This window comes from Tasmannia lanceolata, unplaced genomic scaffold (assembly GCF_043159265.1).
Source record: "Tasmannia lanceolata isolate RefF3 unplaced genomic scaffold, GAP_Taslan_0.1 ptg000007l, whole genome shotgun sequence".
Taxonomy (NCBI): Eukaryota; Viridiplantae; Streptophyta; class Magnoliopsida; order Canellales; family Winteraceae; genus Tasmannia; species Tasmannia lanceolata.
The window spans coordinates 3,618,605-3,646,437 of record NW_027518684.1 but is presented as its reverse complement, the minus strand read 5'-3'; the positions used below and the strand labels follow the sequence as shown (position 1 = coordinate 3,646,437).

General features: G+C 36.6%; 2 protein-coding genes across 2 annotated transcripts; both read left to right on the top strand.

Moving 5' to 3' along the window:
• Positions 1-88: 88 nt before the first annotated feature.
• Positions 89-16,482, top strand: BCE2 (2-oxoacid dehydrogenases acyltransferase family protein). Its single transcript, XM_077384563.1, has 8 exons — positions 89-488; positions 2,014-2,154; positions 4,843-4,968; positions 6,951-7,348; positions 8,441-8,688; positions 11,672-11,760; positions 14,210-14,437; positions 16,108-16,482. Exons 1-8 carry the CDS (start codon positions 294-296, stop codon positions 16,219-16,221), a joined length of 1,539 nt encoding a protein of 512 aa, XP_077240678.1. The 5' UTR covers positions 89-293; the 3' UTR covers positions 16,222-16,482.
• Positions 16,483-18,513: 2,031 nt separating this feature from the next.
• On the top strand, positions 18,514-26,920 carry LOC143881478 (large ribosomal subunit protein eL18y). Its single transcript, XM_077384562.1, has 5 exons — positions 18,514-18,666; positions 18,761-18,850; positions 18,919-19,047; positions 20,309-20,491; positions 26,523-26,920. The coding sequence occupies exons 1-5, from the start codon at positions 18,664-18,666 to the stop codon at positions 26,676-26,678; spliced, it is 561 nt and encodes a 186-aa protein (XP_077240677.1). The 5' UTR covers positions 18,514-18,663; the 3' UTR covers positions 26,679-26,920.
• Positions 26,921-27,833: the final 913 nt, after the last annotated feature.

Sequence of the window (27,833 nt, the reverse complement as noted above, 5' to 3'; positions counted from 1 at the left end):
AACACGCGTCTTTGAAAAGCGAACCTTTATCAGTCCACGTGAGTCGCATCGTTTCAGTACAGAGTCATGCATACCTCGTTTGGATACTCCTTATCCTTCTTTCTAATTCTGTTTTTTCCTTTCTCGAAGTCTTTTCCTTTTCTTCTCCCTAAAAAACCAAAAGAAAGGAGGAACAAAAAAAACTCAAAAACGGAATATCAGATCTTACTCCCAATACTCCTCTCTCTCTTCATATTCAGACCTACTATTTGCAGTATATTAAATTGTTATTCGCACCCCCCCCCTAACCATCTATGATGATGTTGAGGCGCCTTTTGCACAGCAAAGCATGGAATTCTACTCGAGGGATCGCGTCTGCTCATATTAATCAACTCCTGTTCCGATCTTCTTGGGACCATCAGACTCCATTTCTAGGGTTTTTTTTGTCTCGCCTCCATTTTTCACCATTCCCCTCTTCATTGCATTCTTTCCATGATCATCGTATCCATGTGAGTTTCTTCCCCAATCTGTAATTTTTGGGTTTTTGAATAGTTTCTAATTGGTATTCATTGTTCTAATCCGAGGATCATTTTGATTCTTTAATTTGTTGATTTTGGAGAGAATTTTTTGTCATTTTCATACTTGTTGATTGTGAAGAGAAATTTTTGTTTTGGGTCAGAATCCTTTTTCTGGGTTGTGTTCTTTTTTTTTTAAAGTTGGGTTTGTATGGGCAAATCTGATTGTATCTTAGACTCTGTTTGGATGATGGCAAGAATTTTGTGGAAAAGAAAAATATTTCTAAAATTTCGTACTTTTTTTTTACACATGAATAAGATAATTGGAACCAATCCTATTCAAATTTTATTTTGTGGGACTTGCAATTTATGACAATATCTGTCCAAATTAACCATAATCATGTCATTTCCTTCTAAATCGTGGAAAGAAAAAAAGAAGAATTTTTTCCCATCAGAAATGGTTTTCTTGCAATCCAAACTGGGCGTTAGAGGCTGAAAAATTGTCTGATTTGAGTTTCGATTAGTACTTTAAGCATGTGGAGTTTATTATGTTGATAAGAGAATAAATGATTGGTATGCTAGGCGGGCCAATGTTAACCTCAGTTGATATGTGACCTGGTGCTATTGATCATTGTAGAATCATATATAGAACAAACATATGATTGCTTAAAAATATCCATATTGAGTCAATTGGTTCTGTAAGTGCTATTTTAAATCTGTTATGTGATATGAGAAGCATGGTTCTTCCCCTCTTAGCTCATCCATTGCTACAATTGAGTCTTGGAACAGTGGGATGTGCTTACGGTATTTAATAACATAATAATGGTATTTTAAAAAAATATCTTGAGCATCAATTTGATATGTTAACTTGTAGAAATTTTTGTAGTGAGGCAGAACCCTTTTTTTCAGGTTGTGTTATTATTATTATTATTATTATTATTTTCCAGTTGGGTTGCATGAACAATCAGTTTGTATCTTAGAGCCTGCTGAAGTTGACTGTGTTCAATTTCAATTAGTTCTTTAGTTTAACCCCGTGGAGTTTATTCTGTCGATAAGAGAAGAAATGGTTGGTATTCTAGGCCAATTTTAACCTCAGTCATTTATGTGACTTTGTGGGATTGTTTGAGTTCATTTCTAATGACCCACTGCCATTGAGCATTGTAGGATCTTATATAGAACTAATGGATGATTGCTTAAAACGATCCATATTAACTCAATTGCTACATTGCTACAATTGAGTCTTGGAACAGTGGGGTGTGCTTATGGTATTTGATAAGATCATAATGGTATTTCCAATTTGGGCCATACATGTGCTGAGCTGTCTTTTGTGGCTTCTTGACCAATTGCGATTTCTAATAGATTGTCACACGTGTTTGTTCGTTTTTGACTCCTTGACCAATATTCATTTTTTTTTGTTCTATTGTCTTATTTAAAATTTTATACTTCTCTTTGATTTATCAATTGCATTCTCACAAACTTTTCATGTGTGTGAAATTGTTTTGTTTGTTATGTAGCACAGAATTCATTCACCAGCAGGAGTTGTGGCTTCTCAAGCCAAGCATGGGTTGATCTTCCAATAGGGGGGATAGTTGAAATACCACTGGCACAGACAGGTGAAGGTATTGCTGAATGTGAGCTTCTCAAATGGTTTGTTCAAGAGGTGAGCAAATTACTTAGTTTCATGGGCCTTCTATGTGTGATATAGTTAAACCATTGGGTAATGTCCTTACTATTTTGCAGGGCATAGATTGATTAATTTGCATTTGATATTGTCTTTATATGGGCCTTCTATGTGACCTTCAATCTTACCTTACATGATAATAAAACCATCAAATAGCAAAAGATACGTTTTATTTCTCAGCATTAAAAATGTGAAGATTGGTTTTACTGTGGATTTGGTTCTATCATCTTTATTATCCTAATCAAGGGTTGCTACAATTTTACTTGTACATAGGACATCCAATAGCCAATCCCGCTAAGAGTGACTGGAAGGTTCTACATATTGGGATCCAATGGTTTGAATTTTTTTTCCCAAATTGGTCTCTGCATACATATAACTATTTTTTGTAGTTTGGAAATAGATATATTAAATTGATGAATTGTTGAAAATGTTTAGGCTATCTCGCAGTAGCATTTTTTTTTCCACTCAAGTGAACCTGTATGGGAAATTTCCGTACATGAAAAAGGGGTATAATATGCCAAATACCCTGAGTATAATATACCACACACCCTTCCATCTTTATCTTTTATGTTGTGTCATTTCAGCCTAGAAGCCATGCCACACAAGTCTGTATCATATACAGTTTTGTTTCATATGAATTTTGTTGTGCAGAAGATAGAATAGGAGCCTAGTGTCATGCAAAAAATATTGGCAAATTTGATCTCCACCTACCACTCAGCCAAAGAACCGTATCAAGCATACCTACAGGGTCCACGGAACTTCTTATTGATGTTGAGAATGCCATTACCAATGCAAAATCCCACAAATGTTGAAGCACTCCCTTATGGAGGACATCCTCTGTGAAATTGTACCATGCCAATCTTAGGTTAAGATTAATAGCGAATTTCTCAACGGGAGAAATATTTCTCAACCAGTTGTTTCCAGTCACTTCCCCATTTGAATTCTCAGAGAATTTCAAAGCACATTAGGGGTATAATATTGCCATTTGGAAGGAAACAGTTCAATTAACATGGTTTTGTTAGTAGAGGTTTATAAGAACTTTAAAATATTCGAGATGAATTTGAATTAAGGACCTTCCCGGCATCGGTAGAATTTTCCTTTTATACAGTGATGCAGGAGTATCTGTCAAGAAGAAAAGGGTCTAAGGGTTTGTTTGGATTGAAAATTTAGAGGTTTGGTTATTTATTTGAGAGAAATTATGGTGATTTTCAACTGATTGTTCTCAGGAGTTTAGGTGGGTTTTGAGGTACTCTTTTAGGTCGGCTTTGAATAACTCCTCTTTACCAAAATATAAACAGTGCTTTTCCTATTTTATTTGAGTTTTAGTACTCATTTGTCTCATGTCTTCTTTTATGGTCAATATTTGTCCGTCTACTTTTGAATGGGTAGTCTAGCTTCCATTGGATCAGTCAGATCATATAATTGGGTATATGGTATGTAGACATCGTCATGTGTTTTGGTTTTGGCCATAGGCATGTGACTGATATTGAAAATTTGTTGACTTTTTATCTATCTGAATATTTTCAAACTTCTGCCTTTTCATCAGAATATCAGGAAAATTACTGAAGAAAATAAAACAATAAAATATTTGAAATTCAAAATTTTAATTAAAATCTAAAAATGTGTATTTATAAAGAATATATTTTAATATTAAAAACTACAGGTCTTTTGAAAAAAAACAAACAAAGGTACTTCTTGCTATAAATTCAATTTATTGGGGAAGTATTTCCATATATGTTGGTTGATAATTATCATGATAAATAGAATTTATTGGAGATAATTTTCACACAGTTACTTCTTGCTATAAATTCAATTTATTGGGGAAGTATTTCCATATATGTTGGTTGATAATTTTGATGATAAATAGAATTTATTGGAGATAATTTTCACTTAGGCCACTGATACGGGCCACCAACCTACTTTTCCTTAACAAATGACTTTTTTTTTTAAAATCATGAAAGTTTATGGAAGTCTTTGGAAATTTAAGATGGAACTTCAGGAAATGCTTGAATAAGCACAAACACACACTTAGAAACCACCACATAAACAAGACAACCATCTATATCATCTATAATGGTTTAAGTAGACCAAACACCTAGGGTTGGGCATGTTTAGAATAGTAAGGTGCATTGTAATTATATATATTTTGCATGCTTTGAAATATGACTATCTTGTCATTTCTTTTACTTTTAAACTTACTCATCTTATTAATGGAATGGTTATTTATATTTTCCGGATATATGGTATTTTTTGGTTACGTGGGTCCATCATGCAAGGAATCAAACTTTAGACTTCGTTCCCCACGGAAGTCGACACATGTTGGCCAAAATCAGCACATGTCGGTGGAAGTTTAAAACCATGTTTGAGAATAATTTGCTTTGTTTGTGCATCATATGGTCCGATTGATAGCTTCAGCTGTCAGCTGTCAGCTGTCAGCTGTCATTGAAGAGCATCAGTTTAGTGTTTGGTTTCATAGGTTGCTGAGTGTTATCCTGCATGCCTGGATAGAAGTAACACACTACCAAAAGGAGTAGCTAAACTTATTCGTTTCATATTTGTAGTTTTGTATATTCTGCTCTGGTTAGTATGTTGTCCATTATAATTCTTCACCTGATGATTTTGACATTACATCGTAATCAAGTGTCGAGATAATTCTTTTTCTGTCAGGGGGATCAAGTCGAAGAATTCCAACGCCTTTGTGAAGTTCAGAGTGACAAGGCAACCATTGAAATTACAAGTCGTTACAAGGGAAAAGTTAATCATATTCTATACGTTCCTGGTGACATTGTGAAGGTAGAGTGATGAAATTCGATGTTACTGTTGGGAATGCTTTTTTCATTAAGGCTTCTTTCATTTAATCAGTTTGTTGCATACATTGGTGTTGAACCTTGATTACAATCATTAGTTGTTTTAATTTGTCATGCATATTCAACGCTAGCTTGTGGACCCATTTTATGTTTTTTGGATGATATTTAAGGCAGATTCTGAAAATAAAAAGATTTATCAAAGACCAATTTGTGAACTTTCATGCCATCTGCATATCTGTCAATATTGACCTGCTGCTAGATTAATTCATTAACTTGTTGAGTTGTGAGTGTGAATTATTTGGAACTTGAGAAGATACCACCATAGATTTTTCTCTTAGGACATGTGGGCAACAGTGAGTTCCAGGTAGAAGAATCTTATAAGATATTGATCGCCACCCTATTATTCTTACCGTGTATACAAGTATATAATTTTCAGTTAGTATTTTTGTATCTTTTTTTTTTTTTTGATGATGACATAGGGTATCCCCACCCCATTTTAGGGCGGGACTAATCCCTATGGATACATGCAATCACCCATAAACCACATAGTTTGTTTGTATCATATACACAAAGGATAAGTCATTATGGTGAAATTCTTTCACCATCTCTCCGTAATAAAAAAAAAGTGATGCCTTCTTGCAGTGACGTATCTTGAATTTATAGTATAATCTGTAGAGATTAGTGCCATAAGAACCTATGTTTTTACTTTATGAGAGCCCTCAGGTTCCGCAATGAAAGAGCCGGTGCTGCACAATAACAAGCACATACCTACTGTGAAATAAGTCAAATTGTATGCATCGTTTGATGTATAGACAAAATGACTGAAAATGAAGCAGCCACTAGGGATGGTTAGATTTTCTTCAGAGAATGCAATGTGTAACAGAGATGATATCTAATGATAAGGAAATTTTATCAGCAAACTATGTTTTTTTATCTTTTTAAGATTATCCTTGGTTTTATCAACTAAAATTGATCCTCTAGCGATTGCCTTATCTTTGCTGGTTTGTGTAACCGGTTCTCTTATTTAGTGCAAGACTGGAAGTACATAAAATATTGAACGCATACTAGAAACTGCAAGTGGTAGCTAATTTCATTATTCTCTGCAAACAGTCATATTGCCAACTCATTTCAACGCAGATTGAGTAGGTAATCCTAGAGATATTGTAATCTATTGGAGGAATTAAAATTCATAAGCACCCCACATTGAAACTCATGTGCAAAATCTTAGAATTGTCTGCATTTAGAGACTTTGAAAATGGCCCCATAAGCCAGTAAGTGTGAAATGTAATGACTAATTGCAATACTTTAAACTGACACAAATCTTTTGTGTGAATGTAGGGATAATCAATTTTTTTATTATGGGTCAGTATTTGACATGTGGAAGGTAGGATTTGTTTCATTTGAAGAACAGTTACCAAGTCTCTTTACTAATTCTCCAGTCAAGGAAAAGCATGATGATAATGAAGCTTCTTTAACCCTTCTGATGATTGTTAATGAAGCTTTTAACCCTTAAAATGATTGTCGGCTTGAGTTACTTCTAGAAAGTGGGGGAGGTTAAAGAAGCTTTTAACCCCTAAAATGATCATCTACTTCATTTTCCAAAAAAAAAGTATTTTGCAAAAATGTAAAAGTGTGGGTAGCGGATCCAAGAATCATATTAGTGCCCAGATTTTTTTTATACTTTTGCTGTATATGTCATCCTCCTAAATTTGTTACATTCATATATGGCTGAAGTATTTTATGAAATGTAAACACGTGCATAGTGGATCCAAGAATCATTTTAGTGCCTGGTTTTTTCTACTTTTGTTGTATATGCCATCCTTCTAAATTTGTTATTTTTATTGTTTATTGAGCAGTACATGAAGAGGCAGAAGGGCTTCTTGTGCACTAAGTTATTATTTCAGTTTTCCAATTGTTCTTTTTCTTTATTGATATCTTAGGTGGTAATGCTTGACACTAAACTTGCAGGTTGGTGACACTCTATTGAAGATACTTGTTGAAGAAATCCAGACTCCGAGTCTTACTTTTGACAGTTTGGACGATTCAACATTTGTAAACTCTGAGATCTCTGAAACAAACTGTCAAAGCTCATTGCTTAACAAAGAGAATGTAGGAATTCTATCTACACCTCATGTTCGGAACCTTGCTAAGCAATATGGTCTAGATATAAACGTCATTCGTGGAACTGGTAAAGATGGGAGGGTTTTAGAAGATGATGTCCTGAAATATGGTACTAACAAAGGGATAGAGTCATCTGCCACTTCACATTCGAGTTTTGGAAAACCGGTGCTGCTAAAAGAGGAGAAAACACCATACCCAGAGGCTATAGATGAGGCGTGCTATGAAGATAAGACAGTTCTCCTCAGGTAATATTGCATTGCCCATGCACTAGGAAAGAGTCACTCTAATTCGTTTGTTTAAGAAGTTGGATTACTCCCCTTTCCCTTTTTAAATTTGAAGATGTTTACAATCTCTGACACTTGGAGATGGCCGCATGTCAGTATCAAACACAACCACCCTAGTTTACCCTTTACATTGAAAAAACCATAAAGTTATGCCATAAATGAAAATAATACTATGAACATTAATTGATACCAATATAAGTATGCACAATATCTTCTGATAAATAGATTCAGTCCTATTATCTAGGCTGATGTGCTGAAATTTGTATCTCATATGGATGTTCTTTTTGTTACATTGCTTACTTCCCATTTAACTATTTAAGCTTTAAAATTATATTTCACCGGAGATCAGATAAGAGCAAGTGTTTGCTACAAGTGAAGTCGTTCCTTGTGCTTCTATTGCTATTAAATATGGAGCAGAAGGTGGAGTATATTGGGCTGTTATCTATATGTAGTTACAAATTCTTAGTGATTTATTCTATTTATTATTGTGGATTCTATGATCGTGATATAGAGCAAGGAAGCATGATTCTTCCCTGGGAGCCTTCGATTTTCGCTTTCGATTCCTGTTTCGATTCCCGCTCTGGCAACCTTGAGCAGGATTCTTCCCTGGGAGCCTTTGATTCCCGTTTTTTATTACCGTTTCGATTCCCGCTCTAGCAACCTTGATATAGAGCGACATTTTTTCCTCATATGTTATAATTCTTGGTATGGTTCATTTTATAAGTATAGAACTTGTTAATATAGTGAATTAGTGGGTGGTTATTTGCACATGATGCTTACATAAATTACGCAATCGACTATCAATCTCCTGTTGAATTGTCTAATATGCCTCCTTTGTCTTACATATCTTTTAGACTGATACATGTTTCTTTTTAGCGTTGTGATATTTTATGTCAATAAACTGCTATGGCAAGTGTCTATATTTCTTTTGGTGAGGGAATTCTCATTTTTGCAATTTTTTGACATTCTATGAAGCAGACATCATACAATATAATAAATTATGTGATCTGTAAAAGATTTTGGTTGGAAATTAATTATGTACTTCTATTTCAGGGGATTCCAACGGTCAATGGTTAAATCAATGAGCATGGCAGCAAAAGTTCCACATTTTCACTATTTAGAAGAGATAAATTGTGATGCTCTTACGAAACTGAAAGCAGCTTTCCAGAATGACAATACCGATCAGAATGTCAAACATACTTATCTTCCATTCTTAATAAAGTCACTTTCAATGGCATTGAGTAAGCATCCCTTACTAAATGGTTCCTTCTGTGAGGAGTCAAATGAGGTGATCCTTAAGGGTATGAAAACACTAACCTTCCTTTATTAATTCCAATGCTATTATTTTCTGTTGGTAAGGGTTTTATACTTGTGAAACACCCAAATATGCATATGATGTAGGAAATGAAACCAAAGAGACCCACTGATGTGTTTAGTTTTATGTGTACATCCCTTTCAAAAAAAAGGTCTTTGTGTACACTATTGAAGATACCCAGTTTCTGGAGTAGTTTATAATTTGCAGGAATATTCTCTTCAATTCTTTCTCTTCTTTTCCCTGTCTTTAAATGCAGCATTCTAAAAGATCTCGTCTTTTTCTTTCTTTCTTTCCTATTTGTAGGAATATATTGGGCTAGTTAGTAAATGCCACCGACTTACCTGATACACGTGGTGTGTGTATCAAAAAAAAGTTCTCTGTGTACACTATTGAAGATACCCAGTTTCTGGAGTAGTTTATAATTCGCAGGAATATTCTCTTCAATTCTTTCTCTTATTTTCCCTGTCTTTAAATGCAGCATTCTAAAAGATCTCATCTTTTTCTTTCTTTCTTTCCTATTTGTAGGAATATATTGGGCTAGTTAGTAAATGCCTCCGACTTACCTGATACACGTGGTGTGTGTGTCGTTGTGTGTATCCGTAGGGACTAGTCCTACTCCCGAAGGGGGTGGGGACATCCTACGTCATCAAAAAAAAAAAATGAGTTAGTAAATGCCACCACCTCCTTTACTTTGGACTTCATGTCCCTCTATTTTCTACTCTATGGGACGTTACATATCTTCCTCTTTTATTTTCTTTTTGAAGTTGAATTGACTTATTTCTTTCCCATGCAAAAGTTTCTTAAAGCCTTTTATTTTTTCCTTAAATTTAGGAATCTCTCTTTTTTAACTTGGCCGTAGGTATGCAATCATTCTTGGTTTTTACCGGATTTTTTTTAATTTCTTTTTTCTTTTTTTGATAAAATTCTATCTCAACATATAAATTTCTTCTTTAGCTATTGAACACTTGCATCTCTACAGTATTTTTTAGCTATTAAGCACTGGTATCTCTGCAGTATATAATTGGAAATTTTGGGTGGCCCCCTATCATTTAACTCAACTCAACTGAGCCTTTGTCCCAAACTAGTTGCCCCCCCCCCCCCCCCCCCCCCCCACCCACACATACACACAATCATTTAAAACCTTATAAATTTTAATTTTCTCTTAGGTATGAAATGCCTTATATTATAGTATGTAAATGGAAAATTTAAGTTCCTATAAATTGAATTTCCTCTTAGCTATGAAATGCCTGATCTAAGCAGTCATATAATTGTAAAAGTTTGGTGGCCCACTAGGTTATTTAGATCTTATAAATTCAAATTTTGTCTTAGATACTAAATACCTTAGGTCTTTATAGATATTAAATACCTTAGATATTTAGAGCATATAATGGAAAATTTTTGGTGGCCCTCAAGACCATTTTAAATCTTATAAATCTACATTTCTTGTAAGTTACTAAATACCTCATCTATAAATTATTAACGTAAAAACTTAACTATCTTACAATCTGAATCCAAGATTTTTTTGTTTAATAATGGGAAAACCTATGATTTAGCCGACACTTCGAATTTATTCCTGACACACGTGTCCTACCGTGTCCAACACGACACGCGTGTCCACCCGTGTCGACACTTCTTTGGACACTTTTAAATGTACTGCTATAAGTGTTAGACTTAATGTGGGTGTGTGGACACATTTTTGTGCCGTGTCAAGTGTGACATTCTGTTTTATTATTGCATATTGGGTATATCTCTTTTATTATTAACTCTTCTTTTATTATAAACTCTTTTTTAGCTCTTCTTTAACTAGTATTTGCCGTTGTATCATATATATACTTTCTATTTTAGCCGTGTCCCCGTTTCTAAATTTTGGGGCACCGACACCCCGTGTCCGTGTCGACACGCGACACCTGTGCCCGTGTCCACAAATCATAGGGGAAAGCTTTATTTCAAAATGTAGGGATCGAGTCCGTTCCGTTGGGCACCAAAATTTCTAGAAAAGATATTTCAAAATGGGAAAACTTTATCACCTGCACCACCAAAGTCATTCATTTATTTATATTTAAAAGGTACAACTAATAGATAGAACAAAGGAAGGTCAATGCCATACAATTAATAGAAAAACTTGCTTAGGCGTGCAATCTTATTGAAAAAACAGATCATCTATCTCTTAAAGCCATAGTTTCAAAACTCGCCTGTGTCATCGTGGACTCTCCCGAATCGACTCCCATTTCCCATTGGCCGCGTTCCACATTTGGCTGCTGCATTCCTCGTTTTGCCCTACAGAATCAATAAAAACTCCTTGGACTCTACCGAGTTATGAGTTACGACCGCGTCAACACCGAGTACTTAGCCGCATCAACTGTGTACTTGACCGCATCGTGCAGAGTCGACTAGGATTTTCTTCAACCGTGTTTTGACCCGCATATGCGTTTTGAAACACTGCTTAAAGCCCTTATCTCGAACTCTGTAATTCATGAGATACAATATTAAAAAAATTGCATGTAGTTTGTGCCATTATTTTTAGTCTTGAAAAGGCTCATAGGGGCTTTCTTGTAACTTAAATTCTTTAATGCCAAGTTTGATACTTGAAATATTTATTCTTCATGGTTAAGGTATTAGATTATAATTCCTTCAAGCCATAGTTCCTTTTCTTACCGATATAACTTCTGCTTCGTGTGCAACATTTAGGGCTATGAATTCTTGAAATAGGAATGTAAGCTATATGATTGCCTCTATTAATGTTGTGAGAACTTTAGCAGTTCCCTGTATGAGCAATAAAGCTGATTATTTCTTTATCTGAGTTGACTAATTACAACTGTTATAGTTGCGTTGGAATGCCGTGAAATCAATTCTAATGCTTGTGGGACATTATGTTTATCCATATCGTGCTACTCATATTTTCTGTTGTTATTGTTCTGGTGGTTGGTGTGGGATTAAACCATGATTCAGTTTCCATTGATTTATTGTAGGTAGCCACAATATTGGAGTTGCCATGGCAACTCCAAATGGTTTAGTTGTACCCAACATAAAGAAGGCCCAGTCTCTTTCAATTTTAGAGGTTAGTTTCGGCATTTTACATTCATTACTTTTGAAGTATCTGATTTATTTTCTTCCCATCCAAATTGATTCATGAAAATTAAGGGGCCGTTTGGATACGCGGATTTTAGAATCTTGGATTTCCTCAAAATCGTAGATGGGAGATGAGAGAAGGAGACCAGCCGTCATTTTCTGATTTCTCGCCCTTCTTTCCATCAGCAAGAGAGAAGGAGATCATCCCATGTTTCTAGGTTTTAGAAATCTCGGGATGGGGGAGAGATTTTTAAAACCTGGTTTTCTTACTTAAAATCCAAGATTCTAAAGAGAAGCGAAACGGACGGTCTCCTTCTTCTCTTGTCTCCCATCCAGGATTTTGAGGAAATCCAAGATTCTAAAATCTGTGTATCCAAAGGATGTCATCCATGGATGAGGTCCACGGGTTCCGCTTGAAAAGAGCTGTCAATGGGCAGGCTATAGGTACATTGAGTTTGTAGTTGTAGCTTAGACCTCAGTTTACCCCAGAACACACTTACCCACTCAACAGTGACAAAGATGCCACAAAATTGCCTTTCCAAAATAAGCACACTTTCCTATCTAAATACATTTAGAGGACAATTTACAGTGCTTCGAATTAGATAGTTGGTAACATGCTGTGACGGATAAGCATTCTAAGTTCGCCACATATTTTCATAATTAAGAACCCTTGTTAATTCAATTTCATATCTCCAAAGTCTTAAAGGAATATCATGGAATCTTTTCTGAGCACATATGTTATTTAACACCAGTCTAATTCTTTCCCAGCAATGCCTCATCACAAGGATGCATCTCATAAACAAAGAAAATTATAACGGAAATCATTGTTCTGCATAAGTCGGTATGCTTGCAAAACACCCATGTAGGTAGAGAGAGAGAGAGAGAGAGAGAGAGAGAGAGAGAGAGAGAGAGAGAGAGAGAGAGAGAGAGAGAGAGATGAAAATAAAAAGGAAATTCCTGATAATGGCAACAAGTATATTCCCAACCTCTCTTAGATAAGTTTTGGATGGAAATAGGAACTGCCTCCTAAAATGCCCTTACAAAACCTAAAAGGCCCATTATTTTCTTACGGAACTTAAAAGGATTATTGGATTATTTTAGATATTTTATGTTGGAAGGTTCTCAAACAAGAATGAAAAAGGTTGTGTTTACATTATCATTCAAATTGCTCCAAATCACACAAGGGATAATAAATTTTGTTATTTCAAATGTGGTAGTTTCTAACATTTCTTGCTGAAATCGGGGGTTTTGATGGTGGAATGGTGGAAATCATGATTGACCAGGTCTTATTCTAACTTTGGAGTTCCTTTTTCTTGTCTATACTCTATTCACAATCTGGCATTGTTTCCTGGAAATCATAAAAGGCCTCTTCCTCCTATATTATGAATTTATGATTATTGTGCTCATTTTTAGTATAAACCAAAAATTTGGGACCATCTGAAACACACCTCTAAGTGTTCAACTTTCACTTATCATCTGCTTTAAGTCTCCTCGAACCTTCAAGTTGAATGGAAGGAGGCAATTCCTGACTTCATTGGGACTTTCAGACATAATTTAAATGTAAATGTAAGGGGATGAGAACATTTGCTAGTGGCTTAAATTTGAATAAACTTCCAACTCTGAAGAGAAATCCAATCTAGCTTTGCAAAAATGGTTGAGGCTGTTGGTCTTGTATAATTAGCCTAGTATATCTCTCACCTCTCTCCAGATAATTTGCCTGCTTCAAAGACTATCATTCTACAATACCTTCACATATATACTTAGAGAAAGGCGCTACAGGATGCCTCTTCTCCCAATAGGATGCAAATAAAACTGCCTCTCAAACCTTATACCTACTTAAAAGCTGAAGATAATATTCTATGATTTCATCCATGATAATTTTCATTGTGGCCATAGACTAAAATTGAGGACTACTTCTTGCTAAACTATAGAGATGAAACCCAAACTTTTGTCTCAACCATCCTCCAATAAAGTTCTCTAAGAAACCCAATTCCCTCCTGCTGTTTCCAATGGTAGCCTAGAAACAGAGACAAGCTGTATTATGCCAACTGCTGAAAGAAAGAACAATGATGGATTTTTTTTATTTTTTTTGTGTATCATGACGTTATTAAACTGAGGTTCTAATTTTTTTGTGGACCATCACAAAAGGTCCTGATGGTTAATAATCTTTAATCTTTATCAAGACTAGATTTTTAGCGTTGATGAGTTGCTATGTTCATCCAAGATCAAGATTTTTGGGGGTATTTGTCTTTCTAGTTCCTTCTGCATTTCTCATAATTGCCAAAACACTTTAATAACCTTACCCCAAATATTTCTAACACAGAAGCATGTACTTTCACAAGATTTTTTGGTAAAAGGCTGATACTATGCCTCGATCTGGGATTATATATAATTTTTAATTTTTTCTGGCATTCTAACTATATACTCTCTGTTATTAGATAACAAAAGAAATGTCACGGTTACAACAAATGGCATCAAACAACCAGCTGAACTCAGAGGATATTTCTGGTGGAACAATCACCCTAAGCAATATTGGAGCAATTGGGGGAAAGTTTGGCTGTCCACTCGTCAACCTACCTGAAGTTGCAATCATTGCAATTGGCCGAATTCAGAAACTTCCACGTTTTGCAGATGATGGGACTGTATATCCTGCTTCCATTGCCAATGTAAGTAATAATGTCCATTATGGACGCAGCATGCTCAAGACACTTACTTTCACTTGCACACGCACTCACACACGCGCGCAGATATAACTCATGCAAAACTATGTTGCCATATTATCGAGGAAGTGATGTGGTGTTGGTCATCAACATCAAGAATAGACTACTGGAGAACCTTTGGAATCCAATCATTAGTTGAATTGTGATAAGAAGCAGGCCCCACTTGCTTTGATTTTTCAGGAGGTGGTGGGATCAAGTGGGCCCTACTTATCATTTTCTGAAGGTTTACCAAGTAGCAAATTCTCTATTTGTTCTAATGTTAATTATGGAAGCAGCATGCTCAAGACACTTACTTTCACTTGCACACACACGTGCGCGCGCGCAGATATAACTCATGCAAAACTATGTTGCCATATTATCGAGGAAGTGATGTGGTGTTGGTCATCAACATCAAGAATAGACTACTGGAGAACCTTTGGAATCCAATCATTAGTTGAATTGTGATAAGAAGCAGGCCCCACTTGCTTTGATTTTTCAGGAGGTGATGGGATCAAGTGGGCCCTACTTATCATTTTCTGAAGGTTTACCAAGTAGCAAATTCTCTATTTGTTCTAATGTTAATTATGGAAGCAGCATGCTCAAGACACTTACTTTCACTTGCACACACACGTGCGCGCGCGCAGATATAACTCATGCAAAACTATGTTGCCATATTATCGAGGAAGTGATGTGGTGTTGGTCATCAACATCAAGAATAGACTACTGGAGAACCTTTGGAATCCAATCATTAGTTGAATTGTGATAAGAAGCAGGCCCCACTTGCTTTGATTTTTCAGGAGGTGGTGGGATCAAGTGGGCCCTACTTATCATTTTCTGAAGGTTTACCAAGTAGCAAATTCTCTATTTGTTCTAATGTTAATTATGGAAGCAGCATGCTCAAGACACTTACTTTCACTTGCACACACACGTGCGCGCGCGCAGATATAACTCATGCAAAACTATGTTGCCATATTATCGAGGAAGTGATGTGGTGTTGGTCATCAACATCAAGAATAGACTACTGGAGAACCTTTGGAATCCAATCATTAGTTGAATTGTGATAAGAAGCAGGCCCCACTTGCTTTGATTTTTCAGGAGGTGGTGGGATCAAGTGGGCCCTACTTATCATTTTCTGAAGGTTTACCAAGTAGCAAATTCTCTATTTGTTCTAATGTTAATTATGGAAGCAGCATGCTCAAGACACTTACTTTCACTTGCACACACACGTGCGCGCGCGCAGATATAACTCATGCAAAACTATGTTGCCATATTATCGAGGAAGTGATGTGGTGTTGGTCATCAACATCAAGAATAGACTACTGGAGAACCTTTGGAATCCAATCATTAGTTGAATTGTGATAAGAAGCAGGCCACACTTGCTTTGATTTTTCAGGAGGTGGTGGGATCAAGTGGGCCCTACTTATCATCATCTGAAGGTTTACCAAGTAGCACATTCTCTATTTGTATCCAATTCTGTATTCCTATCATATATTCAATTTAGACAAAAATAAAGGCTGAGCGTATTGCATCCATCACATTTTCTCTCAAGTTTGTTTTTTAGATAAATATCTGTGTAACATATTCGAAGAAAACAAATTAAAGGATATCCCTTCTAAGCATGTTTTTTCCCTTCTCAGGTTGCTATTGGTGCTGATCATAGAGTTGTAGATGGAGCTATGGTGGCAAGATTCTGTAACGACTGGAAGCACTTTGTTGAGAATCCAGAGCTGCTCTTGTTGAATATGAGATAATTTAATCTTTTGCTCAGTAACACAATAATCTGACACTGCCCGTTCGTCATCCTTCCCATCAAAATGTTGGGGAACTCGTAGCTTAATCGATTCAAAGCAATAATTAACAAACCCAACAAGGTATTTATGCTACTCCCTGTTGTTGGCAATTGTATGTGTAATTTGCCATCTATGCTGAGGAATAATATGCTTCACAAATGTACAAAAATAAGCCTTGAATTATCAAATAATAAATCAGCAGCATTCATTAAATTTATGATACGAGGGGATAGGATGTGATCTATAGCAGTTGAAATGAAGATGGGAATGATTCATATTTTTCATCATTGGTTGGAAGCCATGTTACATGCATTCTTCTGAATGGGCGACGTACCCTTGTCGGATTACAATGCTTCAGGATTCTATGTGACACTTCTAGATCTCTTTTATCAAATTTTTATGAACAACTTTATTATTACCACATGTTTTGAGTTTTATCTAAATCGAATTAAAATTTGAGAACTGATTTAAATATTTTAGTGAATCTAGGAATTTTTCATTTTCAGTTTTGTCAAATCCAAAATTGAGTCTTTCCTTTTGATGGATTATGGATTATGGGAATGATTCATAAATGATTTTATTATGGATTTTGAGAATTGAGTCCAAAATTGATTATTGGACTCAAAATCAATAATCGGTTTTGGACTCGTAATTAATTCTCAAAATCCAAAACAAACTGGTTCTTAACATCAACCATGGGTCTGAAAGATTGATTCCTTTTTTACTAGTAAGATGGTCGGAACTTAACCTGGGCTCGATCCTACTGAGCATCCATTAGATGTTAAAAATTGCTGAAGAACAATAACATGCTATTTCATAACTAGTATTGCCCATGCAATTATGAATTTATGTATATCCCACTTAATATTTGACATTAATGTCTTTCTTTTTTATGGAATGATAGCTATAGAAAAAATAAAAGATCCTGCCAGAGAGTGGCTACCGATTGGCAGTCACAGCTTAAGCATTTTCTCCCCTTTCTTAGTTTGTGGGTGTTGGTGTGATTGGAGTGTTGGGGGTAGTAAGGATTAAGGCAAGGAAGCAACAGCAATAGGTCCTGCTGGTGTTGACAAGGTCCTACCCCTCTCTCACCACTTGGAGATACTGATTTATCATGAAAAAAAAATTCTTGCCTGCCAGACATGGCTCATATATATTCTGCCATGGGTCCTCAGTCATATGCATGGCTTTTTAACAAGGACCTGCTGGTGTTGGACTTTGAGAATTGTTTTTTGAGTCCAAAACTGATTGTTTAACTCAAAACTGCATTTAATTTCGAGTCTAATAATCAGTTTTGGATTCAAAATTGATCCTCAAAATCTAAAATGAACAGGGCCTGATGAATCTTATATTATCATTACATGTTGTTATAATTTAAATATTTATCAATAATCATGTTTGTGAATAATCATAATGTCAAACAATAATATCTTAAGTAAATAAAAATAACATTCGAATATTTAGCTAAAGAGGGCGCAACCGCCTATATTAACAATGTGTCACTTGCCCAAAAAACTTCATTAATGGTATGATCATAGCCATCCATCTATGACCATCCAAAGGGTCAGTAATAAGAGAACTTATATGATGACCGACCGTCAAAGCAACAAGGGCCAGGTGATTTTTCATCGGGTCAAAACACCTTTTTAAAAGAGAAATTGACACCGTCGGATTCTTAAAAGATCAACCTCGGGACCCGTATGGCACCTACATGTGTTAACCTTAATCTTGTAGATTACAATGAGGCAATCAGATGTGCTCACCATTTTACACTTCATATTTTGATATGATAAGGACCCACAATCTCTACCCAAACCAATGCATATGGCGGGGTCCACTATTTTACCTCATGCTTTAACGGAGTGGGACCCATTATTTTACACTCATCATCCATGTCATGTGCCAAGAATGGTATTTGTTCACTTATAAGTAAAACCCATCACAAATGGCGTAGTTGTTTGGCGACCAGGGCTTCTTGTGGCCCCACCTCCATAACATGCCAGTTGTCACATCTAGGCCCCATATCAAATTAAAATCACCAAAGCTCTTTCCATCAAAGGGTAAAAAACCATCCCCTTAGATCTGATCATTTCACACAGCATCATCGATATGATGTTGGTCTACGAGATGAACGGTTGTCATAGCATCTGTAGCACCAGGTGGCCCCATAACTAGCTAGGCTCACAATCGTCACACTAGGACCACTAGTGGGCCCATAAGTAGCAAGTCGCGGACAACAAAGTCTATGCAGTGTAGGGCGAGCTACTCACTTTGGTAGTCCGCGGTCTAATAAACTGCTCACCAAAGAAAATAAAAACCCTAGAGATCTCAAAACATTTTTCTCACTCCGCAAAACGTTTTATCAGAACCAGTAGCCGCGGAGGAAGAGCATCAGCATCAGCCATGGTACCTTGAAACCCTAGAAATTTTCTTTTATCTCTTCTTCATCTTTTTTCATCATCCGATCTGAGATTTTTCAATATCTGTTCTTTTTTCTCAGGGTATCGATCTAGTAGCAGGAGGCAAAAGGAAGAAGACTAAGCGCACGGCGCCCAAATCGGACGATATTTATCTCAAACTTCTCGTCAAGGTCTGCCCTAGATCTCTCTCTTCCTTCTCTCTCTTCGTATGATCTGAAATTAGGGTTTCTGTGATCAGCTTTATAGGTTTCTTGTTCGAAGAACTGGGAGTAAATTCAATGCCGTGATTCTAAAGAGGCTTTTCATGAGCAAGGTTAACAAACCTCCTATGTCTCTTTCGAGGCTTACTCGCTTCATGAAAGGCAAGGTAATGTTGTTTTTTTTTCACCTTCTTTCTCTGTATATGTATTCTTTTTCGTCTAGGGCCTGTTTCGATTGCAAGAAAAACATTTTAATTTCTTTTTTTGGGAATTTTTTTCTTGCGATAATTTCGAGGGGAATGATATGATTTTGGTTAGGGTTTTGCTAATTAGTTCAGTGAAAACATAATTTTACCGTGTTTTGAGTTTTTTTTATCAGGGAAATGATATCAGCAGCACAACTGTATTTTGATATTTTTCACAAACCATATTGTCTTTTGGTATTTAATTAGCTGTCAAAAGGTCATTACATTTCCCAAAAAGCTCTCACATGACAATTTAAGAAGAAAAGACAGCTGGGTTTGTGCAAATATCAAAATATGTTTGTGCTGATAACATTTCCTTTTCTACAAAATGTTTTAAGATTTTTCCATTGTAAACATATGTAAAATTATGTTTCCAATGCACCTTAACGATAATAATGCAACTCATTAGCACAAACCCTTTTGGTTAATTTAGAGGGATATTGACTCATAAAAAATTTAAGGTTCCTCAAAATGAAAATGGAATAATATTGGTTCAAGATATTTTATGACTAAAGAAAGTAAGAAATTTTAATTTTCCTTTCCAAACTTTTCGTGAAAATTCCTGCAATCCAAACAGGGCCCTATTGATTTTCTGCTAAGATATATCAGGTCAACCGACTGTGAGTGCCAAACTGATTGTTTGACTCAAAATTATGTTTAAATTTGAGTCCATTATAACCCTGCTCATTTGAGATCGTAACAACAGATTGTGTTTCCCAAACAGATTATTGGACTCAAAATTTAACATAATTTTGAGTCCAATAATCTTAAACGAACAGGGCTGAATCCGTTTGGGGCTCACAATCAGTTGTTACAATCTCAAACGAACAGGGCCTAATCGGTCTAGCACTCACAATCGGTTGTCATAATCTTAATGCCCTGTTCGTTAAAGATTATGAGAACTGATCGTGAGTCCCAAACCGATTATTCGACGCAAAATTAGATTTAAATTGAGTTAAACGATAGGTTTTGGGCTGACAATCAGCTGTCATAATCTAAAACGAACTGGGCCTTAGATTGGGTAACCCAGATAGATTAGGAAACTAGGTTGCATTGGCTTGATTTCTTTCCATAGTTATCTCAATTCCTTTCCATGTTTATCTTTAAGTGCTTAATATAACCACTGATTGTAATTAATTTAGACATTCAAGATTAGTAAAATCCCTAATTTTATAATTTTCAGGAGGAGAAAATTGCTGTCCTCGTCGGGACTGTAACTAATGACACTCGGATACATGACATCCCTGCAATGAAGGTGACGGCCCTACGATTTACTGAGCGTGCGAGAGCGAGGATCCTCAAGGCCGGCGGGGAGTGCCTGACGTTTGACCAGCTTGCGCTCCTAGCGCCCCTCGGGCAGAACACGGTAATATTCTAGCATGTTAATGGAGGCAATCTATATTCATAATTTAGGAAAATCCCTCTTGCCATATATTAGTTTTAAAGATGATTATGGATTTAGCTTGGGTCTATATAATTGGATTGGCTTCTTCGTAGACATTTGCATATTAGATTTACTAGGAATTATTGTTACTTACCTCTTGTTGGTCGGATCTGGTTTTGCGTTTGATTTTGTCATTGTGTGGAACTTTGAAAGATTGGGGATTTATGTAATTGGATTGGCTTTTTCCGTAGACATCTGCATATTAGATTGACTAGGAATTAGTATTCCTTACCTCATGTTGGTCGGATCTGGTTTTGTGTTTGATTTTGTCATTGGGTGGAACTTTGAAAGATTGTGGATTTTTCTACTGGAGACCATTTGCTATATTCGTTGGTTTGGCAACATTTTCGGCTCATCTCATGCATAAGACAACATGGTTGTATCTCCTTTGTCGAAGTTTGGTAATTGCTTTTTCTTTCAGTTTTAACATTCTAAACCTTGGAAGTGAGCGAAGTGGATAAGTATGAAATAGTTATGTGTTTTCTTGAAGTGTTGCTGGGCAAGAATGATTGGATAGCAGTACACAAAGTTGCAAACCAATGGGTGAGGAGGATGGTTTGTTACTAGACGACTTATGGGCCCTTACGTAAATGATGGTAGACGAGTGTTAATTTTTGTTGGAACCTTTTCTTGTAATTCTTTTGGCAGAATACTAGAAAGGATTCAACCATGTACTTAAGATTAGGAAACATGATACAGGGTAAGTATGTGGTTATTAAAACTGAAATCTTGGTTGAGGTCGTATTTGGGAATTTCTGAAGACCTTGTCTTATGGGCTTCAAGATGGAGATAAGGTTTATCTTGAAATTTGCTTGTGTTCATGGTCCTCTAATAACCTGGCAAAGGGAGTTTAGATGGGTATTTTCTTAACCATGTGTTTGTGTCTTTTAATGTATGTGTGGTCTAGAACCACTATCACATGACTTGGATTGAAACTTCAAAAGTGGAGAAGACCAACTTGCAAATAAGAGTGGGCTACATTGATTCCATGTGCTTTGCAAAGGGGTTTGTGAAATTAGCAGTTGCTTTTCTCTTCTAGTGTGCTTGGAGCCTTGGACACAACAAATAGTTGCCTATATGACACGAATTCTGCTAATTTATTCTCTAATTTTTTTGGAATATATGGATTGGATGTGAATAAGCAAGGATTACGATTTTGGTTTCCAACATGTGTTGGCTGATAACATCTCAATTTTGGCTAGAGACCAATTGGAAATGACACTTAAGTCATGCTATGTATGCTGCACATAAATTTTGAAAGATTTCACCTACTTGTTTGATTCTGGTAAAACCTAACATTTCTCAAATTGTTGCAAATCTTTAGGTTCACAGATGACTTTCTGAAATTCTGATAATTTAGGAGCATTATGAGTTTTAACTCAACAAGACAACAACATGCATTCCCAAATCAGCTCAAATAGATCATAAAATAATCAAATACATTCAAGATTTTCAAAAATAAATGCTATTCTTAAAAGTCCAACCATCAAAGAAAACACTGTCTAACGAGTACACATCAGATCACAGTCAAATTTATCCTAAAAAATCAGATCTGAAATAAAATACCAAACTAAGGACCGAGTAATATTCAAAGGTTAAGGAAATAAGGGAGGGGTGAAAAGATCAAGCTATGTTATATGGGTAATAAGGGCAGGGAGTAGGGCTTATTGGGTTAAATCGGGGTGTAAAAATTGATGGGAAAGGGTTGGTTATGTAAAAAAGGAAGGCGAAGATTTAAAGGGTGAGATTTTGGGGGAAATAGGTTATAGAATGTAGAGGGGAAATGGAATCAGTACCTCGGTGGGCAAGCTGGCAGGTGGGCCAGAATTTGTTCCTTGATCATCTAATACAAGCCATTGGCCAAGAGGGGGAAGAGAGCAAGCTGGAGAGAGAAATAAGGGCTATTCACAACAAAGATAAAAAGAAAGAAAATAATAGAGAATCAAGATCGAGAAATGAGAAAGATAGGGGTTAAAGGATGCGGCTTATGAACCCAACCGTGTGCGTATGAGAGCGGAATAGAAGGAGAGTTGCCTGTATTTATCTTCCTATCTAATGGAACACTATTGGATCAAATAACAGGGGCGGCTTATGAACCCAATCGTGGGGGTGAAAGAGAATAGGAGGAGAAGTTAAAAAGGATGTGGAAAGGGAGAAGAATAGGGAGCGAGGTGAGGAAATCTGTGATGGGGGGAAGAGGGGAGGAAGGTGAAGGAAGAAGGAGAAGATGAGAGGAGAGGGGATATACCTTGACACAAGAGGGGGCTTCCCTTTTTTATTTCATTAAACTTCTGGTTTTGGGAGGGGTGTTGGGGCTTATAAGGGGGTTCTTTTAGGTTAAATGGTGTGCCAAAGGCTGGCCAATAGGGTAAAAGGAAAATGATTTAAGAGTGTGTAAAAGAGTATGAGTAGTGGGCCATAGAGTGTGTAAAAGAGTATGAGTAGCGGGCCATAGTGTTGGCCAATATGATATAAAATAATTTTAAAGGGTTAAGTGATGGGTACATCCCCACGTGACCACGTCTTGGCTAACCAAAATGCAATTAAATAATCAAGTAAATCTTAAATAAAAAGAAAAAAGACATTTCCATATGTGGTTTTAAATGTCCACAGAATCTGACATGAAATGACCGAAATGTTTCTGTTCCCATCCTCACCGAAATGCTTAACACATACCGAAATCAAAATCACAAGTGCATCATAGTATACTATATTAATGTGTGTATTACATAATTATATTTATATGAAGTGCATGTGAAATGTAATGTATGTATCAAGTATAAATATTTAAATGAATAACATGTGAAATATAGTATGTACTGAATTATCAGAATGGGCGGCGTCAAATGTCACTAGATGTTCTGTGTTATTAAATCATTATGGATGGTTGTCTTGCTCATGTGATGGTTTTTAAGTGCATTTGGGTTTATTGTAGCATTTCCTAAAGTTTTATCTTAAAATTCTTATCATTTGCATATGTTACATACGTTTTCGTGATTTTACAAAATTTCCACTGAAATTTCCAACGGAAAACAAAAGGTGTCCGTTTCTGTGATCAAAATTGAAACTGAAACAGAAATTCAAAACCTTGTGTCAATCACATCAATACTATAAAAGCGTAGTCATGGGTCCTTGGATCACATCAATTATGTTGTAGTGTGCTTGCCATGGAACGAAAAAAATAAATAAATTCAATGCTATTTGTAAGTCCCCTAGGAAGTTGGTGGTGGATATTTAGGGGCCGTTTGGATACGCGGATTTTAGAATCCAGGTTTTTAGTTTGAAAACAGTGTAAAAGAGGGTTAGAGACGAGAGAAGAAGAGGACCAACCGTCGTTTTTACTCATTTTTGACTTCTCTCCCTTCTTTCCCTCAGCAAGAGAGTGCAAGATCCTTCCATATTTCCAGGTTTTAGAAATCATAGGATGTAGGAGAGATTTCTAAAACCTGATTTTCTTGCTTAAAATCCAAGAGAAATGCTGCCAAGACAGCATCCAGCAGCTTGATTCATACCCTCGTTTACATTGTTTTCAAACTAAAAACTGTTTTCAAACTAAAAAGCTGGATTCTAAAATCCACGTATCCAAACGGCGGCCGTTTGGATACGCGGATTTTAGAATCCAGCGGCCGTTTGGATACGTGGATTTTAGAATCCAGGTTTTTAGTTTGAAAACGGCCGTTTGGATACGCGGATTTTAGAATCCAGCTTTTTAGTTTGAAAACAGTGTAAAAAGGGTTCATGATCAAGCTGCTGCCGCTGTCCTGGCATCGTTTCTTGGATTTTAAGTAAGAGAACCAGGTTTTAGAAATCTCTCCAACATCCTGAGATTTCTAAAACCTGGAAAAATGTGAGGATCTACTACTCTCTTGTTGTCGGAAAGAAGGGCGAGAAGTCAAAAACGACGGCTGGTCTGCTTCTTCTCTTGTCTCTTACCTACAATTTTGAAGAAATTCCGGATTCTAAAATCCGAGTATTCAAACGGCCCCTTAGTTGTCATTAATCAATTCCAAGAAGGAATCTTGTTGGTAGTCGGGGCTGTCTCTTGATTGTAGATCTTTTCCACAATTGCTAGCAAATGGTGTGGTGCAATTCTAGTGTTGGCAAGCTATTGTTAGACGTCACCTTTGCTCCCGAATTTTCTCGAGTTGAATTTGATGGGCACTCTTGCGGTAATCCAAGCTCACTGTCATTGGTGTTAGCAATGTCTTGGGGGGTATCATCAGACTTCAAACTTGATCACATGAGCATCAAGATTAAGTCTGAGCCCTTTGGTTGTTCAAATTTTCATGTCAGATTCTTGATATCAGTGCAGGAGTAGTTAATTGGTTTGGAAACATCCCTCAGATTATATGCTCTAGCTATGGCTTTGTTAAAATTTGACTTCTACACTTGTTTTTGTGGGTCATCTTAACTCCCCCCCACCCACACGCACGCGCACAATTATTGTTTTCAGGAACATCATCTTTCAGGCACACAAAAAGTGACCGTGTTGGAAAACAATTAATAAAATATAAGGCCATTATTCATTGGGATTCCAACATTGAATGTGCCATTAAGTTTAACTTCAATGGTAGTTCTCTGCAAAATAAATGAGTTCGTTGTCGATGAATGACTTCGATTGTAGTTTTTGGCTGTCTAGTTGAATTGGCAGTATTTGCAATTTTTTAAATCTTACACATTTAAGAATGATAATGCAAGCAGTCAATAGTATTTGGTCTAATTATGACGTAGGAGGTTTGGAATACTGACACGTACTTGCATGCATGTAATCAAACTTTCTTAATTTCACTAAGCAAGTATCCAAATTCCGAAGTTCAAACCATGAAGAGGAAAAAGGCTTTTTGTGCCAGGAAACTAAGTTCTGAGAAATGTTTGACCTTGATAGGCAAATTCAGCATTTAGTTAACATGATCATACAAACCTTGAAAGCTGACTAACCTGTTCTTGGTAGCAACAGTAGTGAAACACTCACTTGGAGGCTGGCTCCTACCAATTCTTGATAGGCGACAAACAAAACTTATTGCTTCTATCTACTCAAGAGTCACCTACTTTTAAGTGAAACTGATAGTTGTCTCCCAGCAGAAGTGTTGATGTGATGTTTAGCTGACAGACATTAACTTAAGCTCCTACTTTTAACGAGTGGCCATGGGCAATGGCTAAATCGAGGATTTCAATTCTCACAATATTTAGAATTTGCATTGGCCTGTGTTGGGGCATCTAGATTTACCTTTGGTCTACCAACCCATGTTCACTACATTAACATGTTAAAATAGAGCTTATATTGCTGATGATACCATTTTATGTGGTTTCCCCACTTGATGTTATGTTTTTCCATAGGAAGGCATGAATTGACATGAAATGCTGAATCTTTCAACATTTAGGTGCCTTCTTGATATTTTTACTATTGCTGTAGAGCATGTTTTGATGTAAGTTCATCTGTGAACATTTAAGAGCATTCTTCAGACTTACTTTTGTACGAGCATGCTTTGATTTAAATTCATATAACTCCATTGAAACAACTGCGTGATTCCTGAATTTGGACATTACCATTTCATTTCTTGAATGGGGAAACCTTTGAGGATACCCCAAATTCGGCCCCACCCAATCTACTGTATATGTACAGCTGTGGTGATTGGATCGTAGGCCCACCATGGGTTGCCCATAGTCCAAAGACCTACAAGGTTGGGGCACTTTTGGCAACTTGGCCCATCCACTGTTGGCCTACCTTATGGGAAGTACAATTATTGGATCATTTTATATCAGTGATGTAAGAAGCTACACAATTTTGGGTGCCGTCTCGCATGACACTAAACTGCTATTTTTGAAATGCTACTGATGCTTCTACTGATAATGAAAGAACCAGACACACCAATCTTGACTCTTTGAAATGCTACTGATGCAAGGGAGAATGAAGCTTTTAATTATGTTGAATATTGTGCGCATTATTTTGCAGGTTCTCCTTCGAGGTCCGAAGAGTAGGGAAGCCTTGAAACACTTTGGAAAGGCACCCGGTGTGCCTCATAGTCACACAAAACCTTATGTTCGCTCCAAGGGGAGAAAATTCGAGAAGGCACGTGGCCGCAGGAACAGCAGGGGCTACAGAGTTTAGGAAAGGAAAACTGCACCTCCTACTTTGTTCTCCAATTTTACTTTCTAGTTTATATGTGGAACTTCGTGTGTGGATTTTCTTACCTTATCCAGTTTTGTTTTGAACAGTAGGGGTTTATAGGTATCATTTCATTAGGAACTTCCGTTTGCTAGACAGCTATTTCCTTATTGATATCATTGACTCAGAAATGGGTGACATTGTTGTCAAACTAGCTATCTATTGACCTCCTGTAATTTGCTGTGTGGCTAAGTTTGCCAATCGCTCGGAATTTCAGTTTCCATGGTTGGACAGGACTATGATGAAACAGTTACAGGCAGCCAAGCACCCAACCATGGTGCCCCAATATCATATTATAAGGCTTGTGGCTCTGGGTTGACATGGGCACCTGAAAATTGTTTTAAAAGTTATAAAAATAACCCTGGTCGTCTAAATTTTGATGGGGTATATGTTTAGTTGCCATGAAAAGCAAGAACGGGAAAGAATGTAAAATGAAAATTGGGGGTTTTCCCACTCCGTTGAATGCAAGTTCGGTTGATAGGGGAAGAGAATTCAATTTCACCAATAATCCTGGTTGATCTCTTGTCAGCCGAGGTAGCACCCAAGACAGATGCTTCTTCTTCTTTTTTTTTTTCTATTTTCCGCCCAAGCCCCTAAATCAAGCGGATTTTGGCAGAGCATGAATCTAAGTTTCCGAGTTAAGTCTCCCAGTTAAAGTCTCTCCCGTTGGCCAAGGTGACACCCAAAACAGATGCTTTTTTTTTGGCATTTTTTGGCCTAAATTAGGTAGATTTAGGAGGAAAATGAATCCTCGGGCACCCTGGCCTGTAAAAACCAAACATCTACTTGGATTTGGATACATTTTAACGGAGATAGTCTTTACATTCTTTCCCTTTCTATTCTTTTCTCTCTACTAGTGCTTCTCTAGGTCAAGTGCCCGATTATACAACTGTTGGATATTGTACTTTTCTGCTTCATGAGGCTTTACTAGATATTGTACTTTTCTTCTCCAATGCTAAGCCTCATTATCACCTGAGTCTTTACAACAGCCCAACCGCTTCTCCTTCATTTAACACGATATTAGCATTCATCTTTCCAGACTGCAGGATTGAGCCCCTGGCTCAATGGTTAAGGCTTTGTTTGTCAACATGGAGGTCG

What these genes read in the sequence shown, in the direction of transcription:
- BCE2 (XM_077384563.1), top strand. Translation starts at nt 294, where the DNA reads ATGATGATGTTGAGGCGCCTTTTGCACAGCAAAGCATGGAATTCTACT. An exon ending in TTCCTGGTGACATTGTGAAG is followed by an intron (nt 4,969 to 6,950) that starts GTAGAGTGATGA and finishes CTAAACTTGCAG; the next exon opens with GTTGGTGACACTCTATTGAA. An exon ending in AAATGAGGTGATCCTTAAGG is followed by an intron (nt 8,689 to 11,671) that starts GTATGAAAACAC and finishes GATTTATTGTAG; the next exon opens with GTAGCCACAATATTGGAGTT.
- LOC143881478 (XM_077384562.1), top strand. An exon ending in ATCTCAAACTTCTCGTCAAG is followed by an intron (nt 18,851 to 18,918) that starts GTCTGCCCTAGA and finishes TTCTGTGATCAG; the next exon opens with CTTTATAGGTTTCTTGTTCG. An exon ending in CTCGCTTCATGAAAGGCAAG is followed by an intron (nt 19,048 to 20,308) that starts GTAATGTTGTTT and finishes TATAATTTTCAG; the next exon opens with GAGGAGAAAATTGCTGTCCT.